Source organism: Nerophis ophidion, linkage group LG27 (genome assembly GCF_033978795.1).
Source record: "Nerophis ophidion isolate RoL-2023_Sa linkage group LG27, RoL_Noph_v1.0, whole genome shotgun sequence".
Lineage (NCBI taxonomy): Eukaryota > Metazoa > Chordata > Actinopteri > Syngnathiformes > Syngnathidae > Nerophis > Nerophis ophidion.
The window spans coordinates 16,224,581-16,245,684 of record NC_084637.1 but is presented as its reverse complement, the minus strand read 5'-3'; the positions used below and the strand labels follow the sequence as shown (position 1 = coordinate 16,245,684).

The window sequence follows — 21,104 nt, the reverse complement described above, 5'->3', positions numbered from 1 at the left end:
CAACGCTTGAGAAGTCACTCTACCTGTCATCACCTTCAGCTGCAGCCACAGCCTGGTGATATCAAAGCACAGTTGAGATATTCGGTTGACGGCCGTCATTGCTGGTACCTGTCGGACCCCCCGCTCAGATGCACGTACACACACGGCCGCATGCTGTCAGAGAACATCCCAGTGGACGTTCAGGCACCGGCGGTCCATTCCTGCACAGCAGAGGACCGAAGCCGCTCACTGAGCTGTCACTAGTGGCGGTGCACACACACATACAGGCACACACACACACACACACACACACTTCCATACACAATATCCCCCGGGCAGGCGGTGCTTCAGAGGGTCCGCCCCCAGTTTCGCATTACACACTGTCTTTAGACAGGGAGCACCAGTGGTGGCCCACACACGAATTAACATCCTTACATTTTGCTCTGTTTTTGTCACCCTCCAAAAAAAAGGTACCCTGTGCACACACGCAAAGTGAAGAGAGGACAAAGGCGCGGTAGAAGTTGCACTTGAAAGTGACCCCGGGGATATCGATTCATTAAAACTAAGCCTATTATCCGTGTTTGCATTATGTAACCGATTCCCTGCCTTTAGCAGGAAGAAAAAGCCACACAAGGTGTGGTTGCCGTCTTAATAGCCGTGGGAAACAGTCAGGTAGCCCGCTTCACTTCCTAACTTCGGAGCAGATCGAGTCTGGCGCGACAAACAAAATACCAAAACACATTTACTCGGTGGTGGGGGGTTTTAGGATTAGATTGAATTAAGCCTAATCTTGTCTGCATGGGTACAAACGGCAAAAATATGACGCTCGTCACTTATCACCGAGGTGTCTTTGTTTCATGCATTGTTCATTGATTTTATATACAAACCCCGTTTCCATATGAGTTGGGAAATTGTGTTAGATGTAAATATAAACGGAATACAATGATTTGCAAATCCTTTTCAACCCATATTCAGTTGAATATGCTACAAAGACAACATACCGTATTTCCTTGAATTGCCGCCGGGGCGCAAAATTAATTTAAAACCTCTTCTCACTCCTGCGCTTACCAAAGGCATGCGGTAAAAGTGAGCATGCGCTAATTATTTTAAAACTTTTTCTCACTCCGGCACTTACCATAGGCATGCAGTAAAAATTGGAGTGTGATGTAAGCTTGGACCTTAAAGGGGAACATCATCACAATTTCAAAAGGGTTAAAAACAATAAAAATGAGTTCCCAGTGGCTTGTTGTATTTTTTGAATTTTTTTTTTCAAAATTTTAACGGTCCCGAATATCCCTAAAAAAAGCTTTGAAGTGCTTGATTTTTGCTATTTGCGATGCGACTATCCATTTCCCTGTGACGTCATACAGTGCTGCCAATGTAAACAAACAACGGCGAATACCACGGCAAGATATAGCGACATTAGCTCGGATTCAGACTCCGATTTCAGCGGCTTAAGCGATTCAACAGATTACGCATTTATTGAAACGGATGGTTGGAGTATGAAAGTATTGAAGAAGAAACTGAAGCTATTGAGCGAATAGCTACTGACGCTATTCATTGCCATAGCATGGCCGAATAGCTGCGTTAGCATTGCCGGTAAAATGTGCGGACCAAACGATCAGGACTTTCGCATCTCGTGACACTGGAGATACTTAAATCCGTCGATTGGTAAGTGTTTTTTTCGCATTAAATGTGGGTGGAAGGAAACGTAATATAGTTGCAAATGCATCTGCAGGTTATCCATACATCTCTGTGCCATGTCTGCTTTAGCACCGCCGGTAAATAGCATGTTAGCATCGATTAGCGTAGCATGTTAGCATCGATTAGCGTAGAATGTTAACATCGATTAGCTGGCAGTCAACATCAACAAAACTCACCTTTGTGAATTTGTTGACTTTATCGTTGCAAATGCATCTGCAGGTTATCCATACATCTCTGTGCCATGTCTGCTTTAGCACCGCCGGTAAATAGCATGTTAGCGTTGATTATCGTAGCATGTTAGCATCGATTCTGGCAGTCACGCCGCAACCAAATATGTCTGATTAGCACATAAGTCAACATCAACAAAACTCACCTTTATGAATTCGTTGAATTTATTATTGCAAATGCATCTGCAGGTTATCCATACATCTCTGTGTCATGTCTGTCATCGCCGATAAAATGTGGAGACACTTTGGCACATTCAATGGGGGTCTGGCGGCAGACACTTTCGCATCTTCTTGCCAGTGGTGCAACTAGAATCCCTCCCTGTTAGTGTTGTTACACCCTCCGACAACACACCGACGAGGCATGATGTCTCCAAGGTTCCAAAAAATAGTCGAAAAAACGGAAAATAACAGAGCTGAGTCCCGGTGTTTGCAATGTGTTGAAAATGAAAATGGTGGGTGTATTACCTCGGAGACGTCACATTCTGACGTCATCGCAAAAAGAGCGATAAACAGAAAGGCGTTTAATTTGCCAAAATTCACCCATTTAGAGTTCGGAAATCGGTTAAAAAAGATATGGTCTTTTTTCTGCAACATCAAGGTATATATTGACGCTTACATAGGTTTGGTGATAATGTTCCCCTTTAAATTCTACTGAATAGCTCTTGATCTTCTTCCGTTTATGCGATTTCAAATTACCGGTATTGAAATCAGCCTCCTCCATTTAAAAAATTATGACAGGGGAAGTGTCACTTGTGACGTCACGAGTTTGACCAGGCGGTAATACAAAGCATGCGCTAATTATTTTGCGAAGCGAGTTTGACCCGGCAGTAATTCAAGGCAAGCGCATACTATATGCCCTGCGGCAATTCAAGGAAATACGGTATTTGATGTTCAAATTGATAAACATATTTTTTTGTTGTAAATAATCATTAACTTTAATATTTGATGCCAGCAACATGTGACAAAGAAGTAGGGAAAGGTGGCAATAAATACTGATAAAGTTGCTCAGTCTTTCACAAGAAAGGATGGGGCAAGGTACACCTCTTTGTCCACAACTGCGTGAGCAAATAGTCAAACAGTTGGGAAAGGTGGCAATAAATACTAATAAAGTTGATGAATGCTCATCAAACACTTATTTGGAACATCCCACATGTGTGCAGGCTAATTGGGAACAGGTGGGTGCCATGATTGGGTATAAAAACAGCTTCCCGAAAGATGCTCAGTCTTTCACAAGAAAGGATGGGGTGAGGTACACCCCTTTGTCCACAACTGCGTGAGCAAATAGTCAAACAGTTTAAGAACAACGTTTCTCAAAGTGCAATTGCAAGAAATTTAGGGATTTCAACATCTACGGTCCATAATATCATCAAAAGGTTCAGAGAATCTGGAGAAATCACTCCACGTAAGCGGCATGGCCGGAAACCAACACTGAATGACCGTGACCTTCGATCCCTCAGACGGCTCTGTATCAAAAACAGACATCAATCTCTAAAGGATATCACCACATGGGCTCAGAAACACTTCAGAAAACCACTGTCACTAAATACAGTTCGTCGCTACATCTGTAAGTGCAAAAAAGTGTGTCGCATTATGAAGCGTAAAATACGACAGTGGAGACCCCGGACTGTTGAACCACTGAAGCTCCACATAAAACAAGAATGGGAAATAATTCCACTTTCAAAGCTTCAACAATTAGTTTCCTCAGTTCCCAAATGTTTGAGTGTTGTTAAAAGAAAAGGTGATGTAACACAGTGGTGAACATGCCCTTTCCCAACTACTTTGGCACGTGTTTCAGCCATGAAATTCTAAGTTAATTACTATTTGCAAAAAAAAAAACAAGTTTATGAACCTGAACATCAAATATCTCATCTTTGTGGTGCATTCAACTGAATATGGGTTGAAAAGGATTTGCAAATCATTGTATTCCGTTTATATTTACATCTAACACAATTTCCCAACTCTAATGGAAACGGGGTTTGTACATGGTGTTTAAAATAAGTCCCTCGTAAATAAAAATAGCGTACAGCTGTAGGCTGAAATAGTTTTTATGGTTTCAAAGTCAACATGTACGTCCTTGGGATGTAAACGACACTGTTTGTGTGCGTGTGCATGGGATGTGGTGGAGACTAGACATCATTTATTTATTTATTTGACACACAATTGACTCTTTCCGCTGCCGGTTCAAATGCTATTGGCTAAATGGAGAGTAAACAGGAAGACGCCAATTGAGACGTGACTCAGAGCAGAACAAGACGGCAGAGAAGAAAGAGTGATGATGTGATCCTAACCCACTTGCTTCTTTTGACCTGTATGGAATAGTCAACTATTGGAGCAGAGATCAGCATACTTGGGTGTGGATCTGGAAAGTGTCATTCAGACATTTGGCAGTTGTCAACCACTACAAACCCCGTTTCCAAATGAGTTGGGAAATTGTGTTAGATGTAAATATAAACAGAATACAATGATTTGCAAATCCTTTTCAACCCATATTTAATTGAATGCATTACAAAGACAAGATATTTGATGTTCAAACTCAAACTTTAGTTTAAAAAAAAAAATTATAATTAACTTAGAATTTCATGGCTGCAACACGTGCCAAAGTAGTTGGGTAGGGCATGTTCACCACTGTGTTACATCACATTTTCTTTTAACAACACTCAATAAACGTTTGGGAACTGAGGAAACTAATTGTTGAAGCTTTAAAAGTGGAATTCTTGTTTGATTTAGAACTTCTGACGTTCAACAGTCCGGGGTCTCCGCTATCGTATTTTACGCTGCATAATGCACCACACATTTTCTATAGGAGACAGGTCCGGACTGCAGGCGGGCCAGGAAAATACCTGCACTCTTTTTTTACAAAGCCACGCTGTTGTAACACGTGCTGAATGTGTCTTGGCATTGTCTTGCTGAAATAAGCAGGGGCGTCCATGATAAAGACGGCACTTAGATGGCAGCATATGTTGTTCCAAAACCTGTATGTACCTTTCAGCATTAATGGTGCCATCGATCCATCCATCCATCCATCATCTTCCGCTTATCCGAGGTCGGGTCGCGGGGGCAGCAGCCTAAGCAGGGAAGCCCAGACTTCCCTATCTCCAGCCACTTCGTCTAGCTCTTCCCGGGGGATCCCGAGGCGTTCCCAGGCCAGCCGGGAGACATAGTCTTTCCAACGTGTCCTGGGTCTTCCCCGTGGCCTCCTACCAGCTGGACGTGCCCTAAACACATCCCTAGGGAGGCGTTCGGGTGGCATCCTGACCAGATGCCCGAACCACCTCATCTGGCTCCTCTCGATGTGGAGGAGCAGCGGCTTTACGTTGAGTTCCTCCCGGATGGCAGAGCTTCTCACCCTATCTCTAAGGGAGAGACCCGCCACCCGGCGGAGGAAACTCATTTCGGCCGCTTGTACCCGTGATCTTATCCTTTCAGTCATGACCCAAAGCTCATGACCATAGGTGAGGATGGGAACGTAGATCGACCGGTAAATTGAGAGCTTTGCCTTCCGGCTCAGCTCCTTCTTCACCACAACGGATCGATACAACGTCCGCATTACTGAAGACGCCGCACCGATCCGCCTGTCGATCTCACGATCCACTCTTCCCCCACTCGTGAACAAGACTCCTAGGTACTTGAACTCCTCCACTTGGGGCAGGGTCTCCTCCCCAACCCGGAGATGGCACTCCACCCTTTTCCGGGCGAGAACCATGGACTCGGACTTGGAGGTGCTGATTCTCATTCCGGTCGCTTCACACTCGGCTGCGAACCGATCCAGTGAGAGCTGAAGATCCCGGCCAGATGAAGCCATCAGGACTACATCATCTGCAAAAAGCAGAGACCTAATCCCGTGGCCACCAAACCGGAACCCCTCAACGCCTTGACTGCGCCTAGAAATTCTGTCCATAAAAGTTATGAACAGAATCGGTGACAAAGGACAGCCTTGGCGGAGTCCAACCTTCACTGGAAACGTGTCCGACTTACTGCCAGCAATGCGGACCAAGCTCTGGCACTGATCGTACAGGGAACGGACTGCCACAATAAGACATTCCGATACCCCATACTCTCTGAGCACTCCCCACAGGACTTCCCGAGGGACACGGTCGAATGCCTTCTCCAAGTCCACAAAGCACATGTGGACTGGTTGGGCAAACTCCCATGCACCCTCAAGAACCCTGCCGAGAGTATAGAGCTGGTCCACAGTTCCACGACCAGGACGAAAACCACACTGTTCCTCCTGAATCCGAGGTTCGACTATCCGGCGAAGCCTCCTCTCCAGTACACCTGAATAAACCTTACCGGGAAGGCTGAGGAGTGTGATCCCACGATAGTTGGAACACACCCTCCGGTCCCCCTTCTTAAAGAGAGGGACCACCACCCCGGTCTGCCAATCCAGAGGTACCGCCCCCGATGTCCACGCGATGCTGCAGAGTCTTGTCAACCAAGACAGCCCCACAGCATCCAGAGCCTTAAGGAACTCCGGGCGGATCTCATCCACCCCCGGGGCCTTGCCGCCGAGGAGCTTTTTAACTACCTCAGCAACCTCAGCCCCAGAAATAGGAGAGTCCACTACAGATTCCCCAGGCACCGCTTCCTCAAAGAAAGACGTGTTGGTGGGATTGAGGAGGTCTTCGAAGTATTCCCTCCACCGATCCACAACATCCGCAGTCGAAGTCAGCAGAACACCATCCGCACCATACACGGTGTTGATAGTGCACTGCTTCCCCTTCCTGAGGCGCCGTATGGTGGTCCAGAATCGCTTCGAAGCCGTCCGGAAGTCGTTTTCCATGGCTTCCCCGAACTCTTCCCATGTCCGAGTTTTTGCCTCCGCGACCGCTAAAGCTGCACACCGCTTGGCCCGTCGGTACCCGTCCACTGCCTCCGGAGTCCGATGAGCCAAAAGAACCCGATAGGACTCCTTCTTCAGCTTGACGGCATCCCTCACTGCTGGTGTCCACCAACGGGTTCTGGGATTACCGCCACGACAGGCACCAACAACCTTGCGGCCACAGCTCCAATCAGCCGCCTCGACAATAGAGGTTCGGAACATGGTCCACTCGGACTCAATGTCCCGCACCTCCCTCGTGACATGTTCAAAGTTCTCCCGGAGGTGTGAATTGAAACTCTCTCTGACAGGAGACTCTGCCAGACGTTCCCAGCAGACCCTCACAATGCGCTTGGGCCTGCCAGGTCTGTCCGGCATCCTCCCCCACCATCGCAGCCAACTCACCACCAGGTGGTGATCGGTAGAAAGCTCCGCCCCTCTCTTCACCCGAGTGTCCAAAACATGAGGCCGCAAATCCGATGACACAACTACAAAGTCGATCATGGAACTGCGGCCTAGGGTGTCCTGGTGCCAAGTGCACATATGGACACCCTTATGTTTGAACATGGTGTTTGTTATCGACAAACTGTGACGAGCACAAAAGTCCAATAACAAAACACCACTCGGGTTTAGATCCGGGCGACCATTCTTCCCAATCACGCCTCTCCAGGTTTCACTGTCGTTGCCAACATGAGCGTTGAAGTCTCCCAGTAGGACAAGGGAATCACCCGGAGGAGCACTTTCCAGTACTCCCTCGAGTGTACCCAAAAAGGGTGGGTATTCTGAACTGCTGTTTGGTGCGTAAGCACAAACAACAGTCAGGACCCGTCCCCCCACCCGAAGGCGAAGGGAAGCTACCCTCTCGTCCACTGGGTTGAACTCAAACGTACAGGCTTTGAGCCGGGGGGCAACCAGAATTGCCACCCCAGCCCGTCGCCTCTCACTGCCGGCAACGCCAGAGTGGAAGAGGGTCCAGTCCCTCTCGAGAGAACTGGTTCCAGAGCCCTTGCTGTGCGTCGAGGTGAGTCCGACTATATCCAGCCGGAACTTCTCTACCTCGCGCACTAGCTCAGGCTCCTTCCCCCCCAGTGAGGTGACGTTCCACGTCCCAAGAGCTAGCTTCTGTAGCCGAGGATCGGACCGCCAAGTGCCCTGCCTTCGGCTGCCGCCCAGCTCACAATGCACCCGACCTCTATGGCCCCTCCTATGAGTGGTGAGCCCATTGGAGGGATGACCCACGTTGCCTCTTCGGGCTGTGCCCGGCCGGGCCCCATGGGAACAGGCCCGACCACCAGGCGCTCGCCATCGTGCCCCAACTCCGGGCCTGGCTCCAGAGCGGGGCCCCGGTGACCCACGTCCGGGCGAGGGAAATCTGGGTTCATTTCGTTGTAATTCCATAGAAGTCTTTGAGCTGCTCTTTGTCTGATCACTCACCTAGGACCTGTTTGTCTTGGGAGACCCTACCAGGGGGCATGAAAACCCCCAGACAACATAGCTCCTAGGATCATTGGGACACGCAAACTCCTCTACCACGGTAAGGTAGCAGCTCAGAGAGGAGATTAATGGTGCCTTCACAGATTTATAAGTTATCTATGCCTTGGGCACTAATGCACCCCCATACCATCACAGAGGCTGGCTTTTGAACTTTGCATCGATAACAGTCTGGAGTGTTCGCTTACCCTTTGGTCCGGATGACACAATGTCAAATATTTCCAAAAACAATTCTAAATGTGTACTCGTCAGACCACAGAACACTTTTCCACTTTGCATCAGTCCATCTTAGATGATCTCGGGCCCAGAGAAGCCGGCGGCGTTTCTGGATGTTGTCGATGAATAGCTTTTGCTTTGCATGGTAGAGCTTTAACTTGCACTTACAAATGTAGCGACAAACTGTGTTTTATGACAGTGGTTTTCTAAAGTGTTCCTGAGCCCATGTGGTGATATCCTTTAGAGATTGATGTTGGTTTTTAATACAGTGCCGTCTGTGGGATCGAAGGTCACGGTCATTCAATGTTGGTTTCCAGCCATGCCGCTTACGTGGAGTGATTTCTCCAGATTCTCTGAAAATTTTAATGATATTATGGACCGTAAATGTTTAAATCCCTAACTTTCTTGCAATTGCACTCTGAGAAACATTGTTCTTAAACTGTTTAACTATTTGCTCATGCTGTTGTGGACAAAGGGGTGTACCTCACCCCATCCTTTCTTGTGAAAGACTGAGCATTTTTTGGGAAGCTGTTTTTGTAGCCAATCATGGCACCCACCTGTTCCTAATTAGCCTGCACACCTGTGGGATGTTCCAAATAAGTGTTTGATGAGCATTTCTCAACTTTATCAGTATTTATTTCCACCTTTCCCAACTTCTTTGTCACGTATTGCTGGCATCAAATTCTAAAGTTAATGATTTGCAAAAAAAAATGTTTATTAGTTTGAACATCAAATATGTTGTCTTTGTAGCATATTCAACTGAATATGGGTTGAAAATGATTTGCAAATCATTGTATTCCGTTTATATTTACATCTAACACAATTTCCCAACTCATATGGAAACGGGGTTTGTAAATAAACCTTGATTGATTGATTGACTTTGTAATGCATTCATTTAGGAATGCATATATTTTGTACTAGGCCTGATTTGTCGACATATTTGTCGACTATAGTCGTGACGTCATCACTTGTGTTTTTCCGGGCGGAAGTGGGTCAATCGCAGAAACATCGCCAGTGAAAACATAAAAAGTAAAGTGTGTGGATATGTCCTCTTATTTGTCATGATCCGTTGCCCGGATCATGTTCTGTTTAGTTTTGGACTCCCTCAGTTCCTGTTATGTGCACCCCTGGGTTTGTTTTGGTTACCATGGGTGCTGATTGGTTTCACCTGCCTCTGATTAGTGTTCAACACGCTCACCTGCACCGGCAGTAATCTGAGAGCTATTTATTCACGTTGCTCGCCACACACTGTCTGGCTTCCTTGTTTGCATTACACAACAGTCAACGATGGCAATGTTTTTGGTTCTTGATTCCTGTTTGTATGCTTGATTTATGCAAATAAGTCATTCCTTACCTGCACGCTGTCCCCGGAGTTTCCGTCTGCATCCGGGGTAGAATGACTCCCGCAGTAAGATGTGACCCAATTGTTAAATTTTTCTTCTTAAAAAGATGAATACCTTGCTCATTTTGTTAAGCGGACCTTAATTTTTTTTGGGGCAGTACATCTGTGACACGCGAGCATTCAATGCGAAGACATGATGTCGGACATTTGTTGGGAGGATGCGGACAAAGCCTCGGTAAGAGTGTAAGCTTGTACCTTGCTAGCTAGCTAACAAGAGTGAGATGAAGTTGTTTGAAAAATAACCAAGTATCATTTTAGCTAAAGTCAGCCAGCTAAACTTTGTCGACATCCATTCAAGTACTTTATAAAGCAGCGTCAATTTGCAATGCCGTAAAAAAGGCACTTAAACATGGGACGCGCGCGCGAGTACACACACACTCACACGGGGGGCCGTTATTCATAATTACCTCATGCACACACTACTGAAATGCTCCCACAAACAACTGAAATGTTTTTCTCTCACCCACACTACTGAAACACTCATACACACGACCGAAACGCTCTCATACACACTACTGAAATGCTCTCACAAACTACTGAAATGTTTTTCTCTCACCCACACTACTAAAACACTCTCATACACAGTACTGAAATGCTCTCACAAACTACTGAAATGTTTTTCTCTCACCCACACTACTGAAACGCTCATTCACACTACTGAAACGCTCATACACACTACTGAAACGCTGTCACAAACAACTGAAATGTTTTTCTCTCACCCACACTACTGAAACACTCATACACACTACTGAAACGCTCTCATACACACTACTGAAATGCTCTCACAAACTACTGAAATATTTTTCTCTCACCCACACTACTGAAACACTCTCATACACAGTACTGAAATGCTCTCACAAACTACTGAAATGTTTTTCTCTCACCCACACTACTGAAACACTCATTCACACTACTGAAACACTCATACACACTACTGAAACGCTCTCACAAACTACTGAAATGTTTTTCTCTCACCCACACTACTGAAACACTCATTCACACTACTGAAATGCTCATACACACTACTGAAACGCTCTCACAAACTACTGAAAGTTTTTCTCTCACCCACACTACTGAAGCACTCTCATACACAGTACTGAAATTCTCTCACAAACTACTGAAATGTTTTTCTCTCACCCACACTACTGAAACACTCATTCACACTACTGAAATGCTCATACACACTACTGAAACGCTCTCACAAACAACTGAAATGTTTTTCTCTCACCCACACTACTGAAACACTCATACACACTACTGAAACGCTCTCACAAACTACTGAAATGTTTTTCTCTCACCCACACTACTGAAACACTCTCATACACAGTACTGAAATGCTCTCACAAACTACTGAAATGTTTTTCTCTCACCCACACTACTGAAACGCTCATTCACACTACTGAAACGCTCATACACACTACTGAAACGCTGTCACAAACTGAAATGTTTTTCTCTCACCCACACTACTGAAGCACTCTCATACACAGTACTGAAATTCTCTCACAAACTACTGAAATGTTTTTCTCTCACCCACACTACTGAAACACTCATTCACACTACTGAAATGCTCATACACACTACTGAAACGCTCTCACAAACAACTGAAATGTTTTTCTCTCACCCACACTACTGAAACACTCATACACTACTGAAACGCTCTCATATACACTACTGAAACGCTCTCACAAACTACTGAAATGTTTTTCTCTCACCCACACTACTGAAACACTCATACACAGTACTGAAATGCTCTCACAAACTACTGAAATGTTTTTCTCTCACCCACACTACTGAAACGCTCATTCACACTACTGAAACGCTCATACACACTACTGAAACGCTGTCACAAACAACTGAAATGTTTTTCTCTCACCCACACTACTGAAAAACTCATACACACGACTGAATCGCTCTCATACACACTACTGAAACGCTCTCACAAACTACTGAAATGTTTTTCTCTCACCCACACTACTGAAACACTCTCCTACACAGTACTGAAATGCTCTCACAAACTACTGAAATGTTTTTCTCTCACCCACACTACTGAAACGCTTATACACACTACTGAAACGCTCACAAACAACTGAAATGTTTTCCTCTCACCCACACTACTGAAACACTCATACACACTACTGAAACGCTCTCATCCACACTACTGAAATGCTCTCACAAACTACTGAAATGTTTTTCTCTCACCCACACTACTGAAACACTCTCATACACACTATTGAAACACTTATTCACACTACTGAAATGCTCTCACAAACAACTGAAATAATAAATAATAAAATAGATTACATTTAATATCGCGTTTTTCTATTATTAGATACTTAAAACGCTCACAGAGAAGTGGGAACCCATCATTCATTAAAACCTGGTGGTGGCAAGCTACATTTGTAGCCACAGCTGCCCTGGGGTAGACTGACGAAAGCGAGGCTGCCAGTTTGCGTCTAGGGCCCCTCCGACCACCACCTATCATTCATTCATTCATCATTCATTCACCAGTGTTAACGGCACCGGGGGCAAGCGTAAAGTGTCCTGCCCAAGGACACAACGGCAGCGATTTGGATATCAAGCGGCGGCGAGTGAACCTGCAACCCTCAGGTTTCTGGCACGGCCGCTCTACCCACTCACCATACCGACTCTCTCTCACACACACTACTGAAACACTCTTATACACACACTATTGAAATGTTTTTTCTCTCACACACTACTGAAACACTCTCATAAAACACCACTGATTTTTTTTCCCTCACGTCCACACACGCCTGGAATTATTTTTTCATTAGTATGTGTAAAAGGATTTCACTTGTGTGTGTGTGAGTTTTTCCACTCGTGTGTGTGTGAGAGAAAAACAGTTTCAGTTGTATTGTATGTGTGAGAGCATTTCAGTAGTGTGCATAAGAGTGTTTCAGTAGTGTGTATGCGAGTGTTTCAGTAGTGTGTGTGTGAGAGACAGAAAAATATATCGGTTTATGTAAGAGCATTTCAGTAGTGTGTGTAAAAGAGGAAATTCTGAATAATGTCCTTAACGGCCACCCAACCCCTACCCATCCACACAGAGAGAGAGGAGAGGCAAATATATCATATAAACATACAATCCATTAAATAGCCAACATTTTAAGAATGTATCAAATATAGAATTCTCCACATTTAGTCTATTAGAGCAGTGTTTTTTCAACCACTGTTGCGTGCCGTGAGATATTGTCTAGTGTCCCATGCGAAATGATGCATTGTCTTCTAATTGTTCTGAAAATTTTTTTGTAAACCAATAATTATAATCCGCAAATAATGTCCTGTTGAGAGATTGGCAGAGTGACCATGAAATAGTCCTCCATATCAGTCGGTGGCAGCGGGTAGCTAATTGCTTGGTAGGCCGACTTTGAGACAAGCGAATTAGTGCTGCTTGGATGCTTATGGTTGGAATCTGTATCAAACAATTATTAATTCTGAAGAGAACGACTTTATACTGTCAATATAAGCAATTAATTATTTTTTTAACATTTTCTACTGGTAGTGTGCATCGGGATTTTTTAAATGAAAAAATGTGTCTTGGCTAAAAAAACAAAAAAACACAGCATGTGAGTGCTAAAACAGCCAAGAGTTAATCAAGTCATCATAACAGTGTAAGGCTTTTTTAAACATAACACAATGCTTTTCTTTTAGAGGAAGTGAGATTTTAGGTCTAGGTTTTGTTTTCATTGCTGCTATTTTAACAGTTTTTTTTTAATACATAAACAATTTTTTTTTGTTTTTTTTAGCAGTTCGCCTTTTCTTCCTTTTAAATGAACATTTTAGGAGTCATTTTAATTTTTGTAACAGCTGAATGAGCAACACAGTTACAGTATAACTACATATTTATAAATACATTAGTCGTCTGTTGTTCATAAGAACATGCCTAAAATAACTTAAGCTGCAATTAGAAGTCAATGGAGAAATTAAAACCATTACATGCGTATGCTTTATTATCCGATTAGTCAATTAATCGTTAAAATAATCGTTATTTGCAGCCCTATTTTCTACTGTAGAGCTATGCAGTACTGTACTTGCATTTGAATATATGCATGCATGCTCATGATGGCTGGTTTGGAGCGTGGGGTTTACGCGTCTTTGGCAATTTACGTGAAAGCAACCCATTGTTTATAGATTATTTATTCAACACAAACTCTGGCTTTGGTCAGGGTGATGATAAAATTAAGTACTAACCATATATACTGCTAAAAAAGGACTCATGAATAATTTACAATTAACTAAACTGTCAAAAATTCAAGTGCAAATGAAAATACAGCTTCACCACTTACGTCATTTTTTTTGCGCTTAATACATTCCTCTATGACTATCTCCTGACTTTTTCCTGTTTGTTTGATAATGTCATTACTGTGACAAGTGGTGGAAAAGTGTATTACAACAGAGTCCCGCTGCGGTCCATGCGGACCCCAACCAAGAATCACATATTTTTTGGGCCCTGGCCCTATGGTTGAGAAACACCTATATAGACAAAAGCTCTGAGTCTGTCTGCATAAAACAAAATATCTTTAAAAGTAAATTATTTCATATTGTTCTAATATGGCCCTATGATGAGGTGGCGACTTGTCCTGGGTGTACACCGCCTTCCGCCCGAATGCAGCTGAGATAGGCTCCAGCACCCCCCGCGACCCAGAGAAGGACAAAGGGTAGAATATGGATGGATGGATGTTGTAATACTGTAGGTGGCACCTTGAGACAGGAGTATGTTGATTGACAGTCGAAAATGTAGAATGTCTTCCTTCACCCTTTATTTTCTGTCACACCGCGGTGAGGGAAGTCTTGTCTTGGTTTTTCTGTCTTGTGATTCACGGGCCCTTCCTCTTGTGTCACCAGTCTGACGTCATCCCTGATCCCTGATTGTTTCCACCTGTTTCCCATCATTCCCATATCCTATTTGAGATCACGCTTCCTTTTGTCCTGTGCCAGATTGTCTCGTCTATCGTGCCTTTCTAGCGTCCATGTCAATGTCCTTGAATACCTCCTTGTCTTGTTCCTGTTTTCCTGGTTCCCCCTTTTTTGATCAAACAGTTTTTGCTGTAATTTTGAGTTTACTTTTTTCCTCCTTTGAGCGTCCTTGGTTATCCTTCGTCTACCTAATTGGTGAGTTTTTAGTTTTTCCAAATTTCAAATTTATTGCCTCATTGATTGAGTGATTTTTTTGTTATTTATAGTTAGTGTATATATGAAGAGTTCATACGCAAAAACCGATAAACGCCATTTTGATAAAGTTTAGCCCAGCCTCGGTAATATATAGTCCGCCACTTCTATTGTGGTATACCAAAATCAATTTGTTTGCAAATGCAGACAAATGCCGCTTTTAACGTCATTTAGTTCAGCGATTTATTGCAAAGGCCGATAAGCGCCATGGATCATTTACCACAAAAGCCGATATATCCGTTTGCCCAACCAGCGCTGCAGTACGGGATCACGTGACAAACAAAATGGCGGCGCGCACGGAGTCACTCAGTGTTGTTATCCACGCATGAATAATTTGGAAGCTTCTCCTGTGAACAATGTTAAGCAAGCGAAAAAAACTGACGTGTTGAAGTTATTTGATGTTGGCGCTAGCACGCGTGTCCGTGAGTTTTACACCGCTGCGTTAAACGATGTTGTCGAGCATGGAGCTAATGTCGATAGCGATGATGAGTGAGCTGTTATCTGCACAGGAGTGTTTTTGATAGGCAAACCAGGTTGAGCATTTGTGGTTGTTTTATTAATAAAACATCGTCTTCATTGCAACACTGTTTTTTTGTTTTTTCATTTTGTGCTGAAAAGCACAAGGTAAATATGTGAGGTCACAGTTCCAAAAAAGCATGTCCGGTTGGCAAGTACGAAAAAACAATGTTCGCAGGGACAGCTAGATTTATACGTACCAAGGGATCCAAACTGTTAAATAATGAAGTAAAGAAATGTGAAAAGTTGTTACCTTGAAATGTGGCTTTCGATAAATTTAATGTTCTGTTTTTCTCTCTATCTTTATCTTGAATATTATGCGAAATAACGACCGCAAAGAAAACGATTTTGGAGATATCTGTTTTTGCAACATATCATAATTTGGATATATCTGCTTTTGACGTAAAACCACATCAAACACTCTTATTTGAAAGCCATTCATTACATCAGCATTTCTTAAAAGTTTAGGCTTTCATGACTTGCTTATGTTGATATTAAATAAACCATTGTATGCTTGTACATGTACCGGCAACACCAGCAGGCAGAAAATCGTTAATATACAGAATCGGTCAAAATGGATTTATCTGCTTTTGCATATGAACTCTTCATATATATATACATACATACATACATACACATATTTATATATATAGGTCTTTTGGTGTTTTTTCCTCCTGTTGGAGCGCTTTTCGTTTATTCTTATTGATATTCCTTTTTTTTGTTAGAATTTCCTAAGATTAGTATTCCTCATTTTTGTGGAGTGATTTTGAGTTAATTGTTTATTCTTGGAATTATTAATCCGCGTGATGCTTATTCTTGTGAAAAACTTTTTGCATTGGAGGTAAATAGTTGTTTCAAAATAAAGGCTTTATTTTTTTTAAACTTCGTCTCTGCATGTGGGTCCTCTCCTTACTCCGAGTCCTAATATTTTCACAGTTTTATGTAGTTATATATATAAAATATCAAAATCGCAATCAGTTTTGGAGAGAAAAATCTCAATTAGGTTTTTTCTCAAAATCGTGCAGCCCTCGGGTCTGGAACAGATCAACTATATTTACATTAGTTCTTATTGGAAAAAATCCTCCATTTTGCATATGATCCAGTTTCCCGATTGGTACCACTGTATCATGCAGTTATTTTTATGTGAGGTATCCGCATGGGAAAAAAGTAATACTAAATCGAAACAAGTTTGTGACCGCTACGTCTGTGCAAAGAGAAAGACAATAGAAAAATGGACGGTGCGAAGAGTGTTTTGTCCACCGGCTGTAAGTAAATTATTCAGCAATTATATCACTTGTTGGCCAACCAAGACCAATTCCACTCAAAATAACACAATAAAAGTTGTTTATTTAGCCTCCACATTCTTCAGTAATGTCACCCCCGAGTGGTGTCACCTGGTAACAGGTGCACTGCGTTGGCAGGTCGGTAATAACAATCAAGATGCGGCTTGTTGTCTGCACCAACATGGGTTTGAAAAGAAAGAAATACAAACCCCGTTTCCATATGAGTTGGGAAATTGTGTTAGATGTAAATATAAACGGAATACAATGATTTGCAAATCATTTTCAACCTATATACAGTTGAATATGCTACAAAGACAACATATTTCATGTTCAAACCGATAAACATTTTTTTTTTTTTTTTGCAAATACTCAACTTTAGAATTCGATACCAGTAAAACGTGACAAAGAAGTTGGGAAAGGTGGCATTAAATACTGATAAAGTTGAGGAATGCTCATCAAACACTTATTTAGTACATCTCACAGGGGGTCAGGCTAATTGGGAACAGGTGGGTGCCATGATTGGGTATAAAAACAGCTTCCCAAAAAATGCTCAGTCTTTAACAAGAAAGGATGGGGCGAGGTACACCCCTTTGTCCACAACTGCGTGAGCAAATAGTCAAACAGTTTAAGAACAACGTTTCTCAAAATGCAATTGCAAGAAATTTAGGGATTTCAACATCTACGGTCGTCCATAATATCATCAAAAGGTTCAGATAATCTGGAGAAATCACTCCACGTAAGCGGCATGGCCGGAAACCAACACCGAATGACCGTGACCTTCCATACCTCAGACGGCACTGTATTAAAAACCGACATCAATCTCTAAAGGATATCACCACATGGGCTCAGGAACACTTTAGAAAACCACCGTTACTAATTACAGTTCGTCGCTACATCTGTGAGTGCAAGTTAAAGCTCTACTATGCAAAGCTAAAGCCATTTATCAACAACATCCAGAAACGCCGCCGGCTTCTCTGGGCCCCAGATCATCTAAGATGGACTGATGCAAAGTGGAAAAGTGTTCTGTGGTCTGACGAGTCCACATTTCAAATGGTTTTTGGAAATATTTGACATCGTGTCATTCGGACCAAAGGGGAAGCAAATCACATTCACACATATGGCTGCATGCCCATCCATCCATTTTCTACCGCTTATTTTCTTTCGGGGTCGCGGGGGGCAATGGCGCCTATCTCAGCTACAATCGGGCGGAAGGTGTTTAACACCCTGGACAAGTTGTCACCTCATCGCATACGTCAAGTAAAAACTTGACTCTGGGGTAAACGGTTGAAAAACTACCTAAAAGGGTTAGCAAGCTAACTTTAGCATACTAACAGTTAGCATGTGTCCCATAACAAAGTATATGACTCTAAGGTGTATGGCTGCGGAATTAGCAAAAAAAACTGTAAAATTAGCTGAAAAAGAATCCAATTTTTAAACAGGGACTATTGTCCACATGCCGGAGAGGAAAGTGGGCGAAATAGATAAAAAACCCACCAGTAATGAAGGCTGGGCACCGAAACTCTGCTCCTTCATGGCACCTGCGCAAACGACCAGACTGAAAAAATAAGTCTATCAGTGGCTTGTTTGAGAGTTTAAACAATATCACCGACACATTAACAGTCCCACAGCGTTTTTCACATGTTAGTGTCGCTCTTAACATGTCAACGGCAGCGCTAGTCACAATAACACAATTGCCTCATTTTGCATCAAGGTGAGCGAGTTGATTCACAAATCTTGAAACTCTGAACTTCAACAATACAACAAAAGTGTGCCTGAAGGTTTTGAAAGAAGGTGAGAAAGGACGGTAGGCAGGAGGCAGACAGGTCCTTTTTATTTCTTTAAAACACAATAGTCGTCAAGATCCCTTAAAGGGGAACATTATCACCAAACCTATGTAAGCGTCAATATATACCTTGATGTTGCAGAAAAAAGACCATATATTTTTTAACCGATTTCCGAACTCTAAATGGGTGAATTTTGGCAAATTAAACGCCTTTCTGTTTAACACTCTGGGGGCGCTGAAGTCAGAATTTAACGTCGCCGAGGTAATACAACCGCCATTTTCATTTTCAACACATTGTAAACATTGGGTCTCAGCTCTGTTATTTTCCGTTTTTTCGACTATTTTTTGGAACCTTGGAGACATCATGCCTCGTCGGTGTGTTGTCTGAGGGTGTAACAACACTAACAGGGAGGGATTCAAGTTGCACCACTGGCAAGAAATCTTCCGCCAGACCCCCATTGAATGTGCCGGAGTGTCTTCACATTTTACCGGCCATGACTGACACGGCACAGAGATGTATGGATAACCTGCAGATGCATTTGCAACGATAAAGTCAACGAAATCACAAAGGTGAGTTTTGTTGATGTTGACTTATGTGCTAATTGACATATTTGGTCGCGGCGTGACTGCCACCTAATCGATGCTAACATGCTATGCTAATCGACGCTAACATGCTATCTACCGGCGGTGCTAAAGCAGACATGGCAGAGAGATGTATGGATAACCTGCAGATGCATTTGCAAAAAACACTTACCAATCGACGGATTTAAGTATCTCCAGTGTCAAGAGATGCAAAAGTCCTGATCGTTTGGTCCGCACATTTTACCGGCGATGCTAACGCAGCTATTCGGCCATGCTATGGCTATGAATAGCGTCAATAGCTATTCGCTCAATAGCTTCAGTTTCTTCTTCAATACTTTAATACTCCAACCATCCGTTTCAATACATGCGTAATCTGTTGAATCGTCTAATTCGCTGAAATCCCAGTCTGAATCCGAGCTAATGTCGCTATATCTTGCTGTGGTATTCGCCATTGTTTGTTTACATTGGCAGCACTGTATGACGTCACAGGGAAATGGATAGTCGCATCGAAAATAGCAAAAATCAAGCACTTTAAAGCTTTTTTTAGGGATATTCCAAGACCGGTCAAATTTTGAAAAAAAATTCAAAAAATACAACAAGCCACTGGGAACTGATTTTTTATTGTTTTTAACCCTTTTGAAATTGTGATAATGTTCCCCTTTCAGGACAAACAGCACACTTGCCGCCTTCACAATAAAAGCAGTCCACGCTAAAACCTGACTGACAAAATAAGGATATCTGTAAAATACTGATATCAGTATATTATGTTATATACTGTAAATAGGGCTGGGCGATATATCGATATACTCGATATATCGCGGGTTTGTCACTGTGCGATATAGAAAAATGACTATATCGGGATATTCAAGTACACCTCACGCAGTTGCCTTTAGCTGTGGGCATTACATTACAGGCTTTTATCACTCTTTCTTGTCTCTCCTTCTCACAGACAGCAAGTGCAACTTCTTACATACGTCACATACGTCACACACATATATACGCCCTCGCGGAGCAGAGAGGTAGCAGCATGGGTAACGTTAGCTGTGATAATAGCGGAGCCGTGCGAGTGCTAATACAAGATAAAGATGGTGCGAACCTGGTAACAAATGAAGAATTCATTCCCAAGAAAAACCGCAGGGGCTCCATCGTCTGGCGGTGGTTTGGCTTCAAGTGGGAATATGTCGAACAAACAACCGTAATTTGTCAAGTGGGGTGCTAAAGCGTTGCTAAAAAAAGTAACAATACTGCTAATATGTAGCATCATTTGAAAAGTCACCCGCGAGAGAATGAAGAGTGCTTACTCCGCATGTCAACATCTCCATTCGGTGCCACACGCCCACAAAATCATGCACAAAAGTGCACTTTGTTTTAAACTATTGTAGTGGCGTTCTGTACAAAAAGTGCACTTTAATTTAGTGTTGTTTTGATATGTCATTTTAGTGACATCATGCACAAAAGTGCACTAACAGCTTATTTTAAAATGTCTCTGACAATCTCGCACTTTCTGTTTTGGAAATGACAAATGTGTGTGTGCCACTGCTTAAAAACTATTTAATAAGTACACTTTTGGTCAATTGACTTAGTTGTGATTTCCTTCTCTGCAAGAAAGTTTAAAAGTAGCATATATTAATGCAGTATGAATAAGAAGGTTTTAATGTAGACACATAGAATCATCATACTGGTGTGACTATATGTATCAAATGTTCATTCATGGCTAAGGCAAAACTATTGAGATATACATAAATAGCGTGTATCCTGATATGGCCTAAAAATATCGAGCTATAAAAAAAAGGCCATATCGCCCACACCTAAGTGTATATGTAATATATTATATTACACATACTGTATGTATCCATGTACCATGGACACATGTACCACAGTAGCAATATGAAATATTACATATATGTTATATTGCTAC

At 42.8% G+C, this 21,104-nt stretch overlaps 1 protein-coding gene across 10 annotated transcripts in view; it reads right to left on the bottom strand.

Moving 5' to 3' along the window:
• mcf2la (mcf.2 cell line derived transforming sequence-like a) overlaps positions 1-21,104 on the bottom strand; it is a 207,371-nt gene that overhangs the window by 144,826 nt on the left and 41,441 nt on the right. The window contains exon 1 of one of the 10 annotated variants that reach the window (XM_061889830.1): positions 24-274. The exons of the other annotated variants lie outside the window; for them this stretch is intronic. Within the exon in view, the coding sequence (XP_061745814.1) occupies positions 24-99 (76 nt within the window). The 5' untranslated portion in view covers positions 100-274. Of the gene's footprint in view, positions 1-23; positions 275-21,104 lie in introns of those variants that run through there. 10 annotated transcript variants of the gene reach the window in all.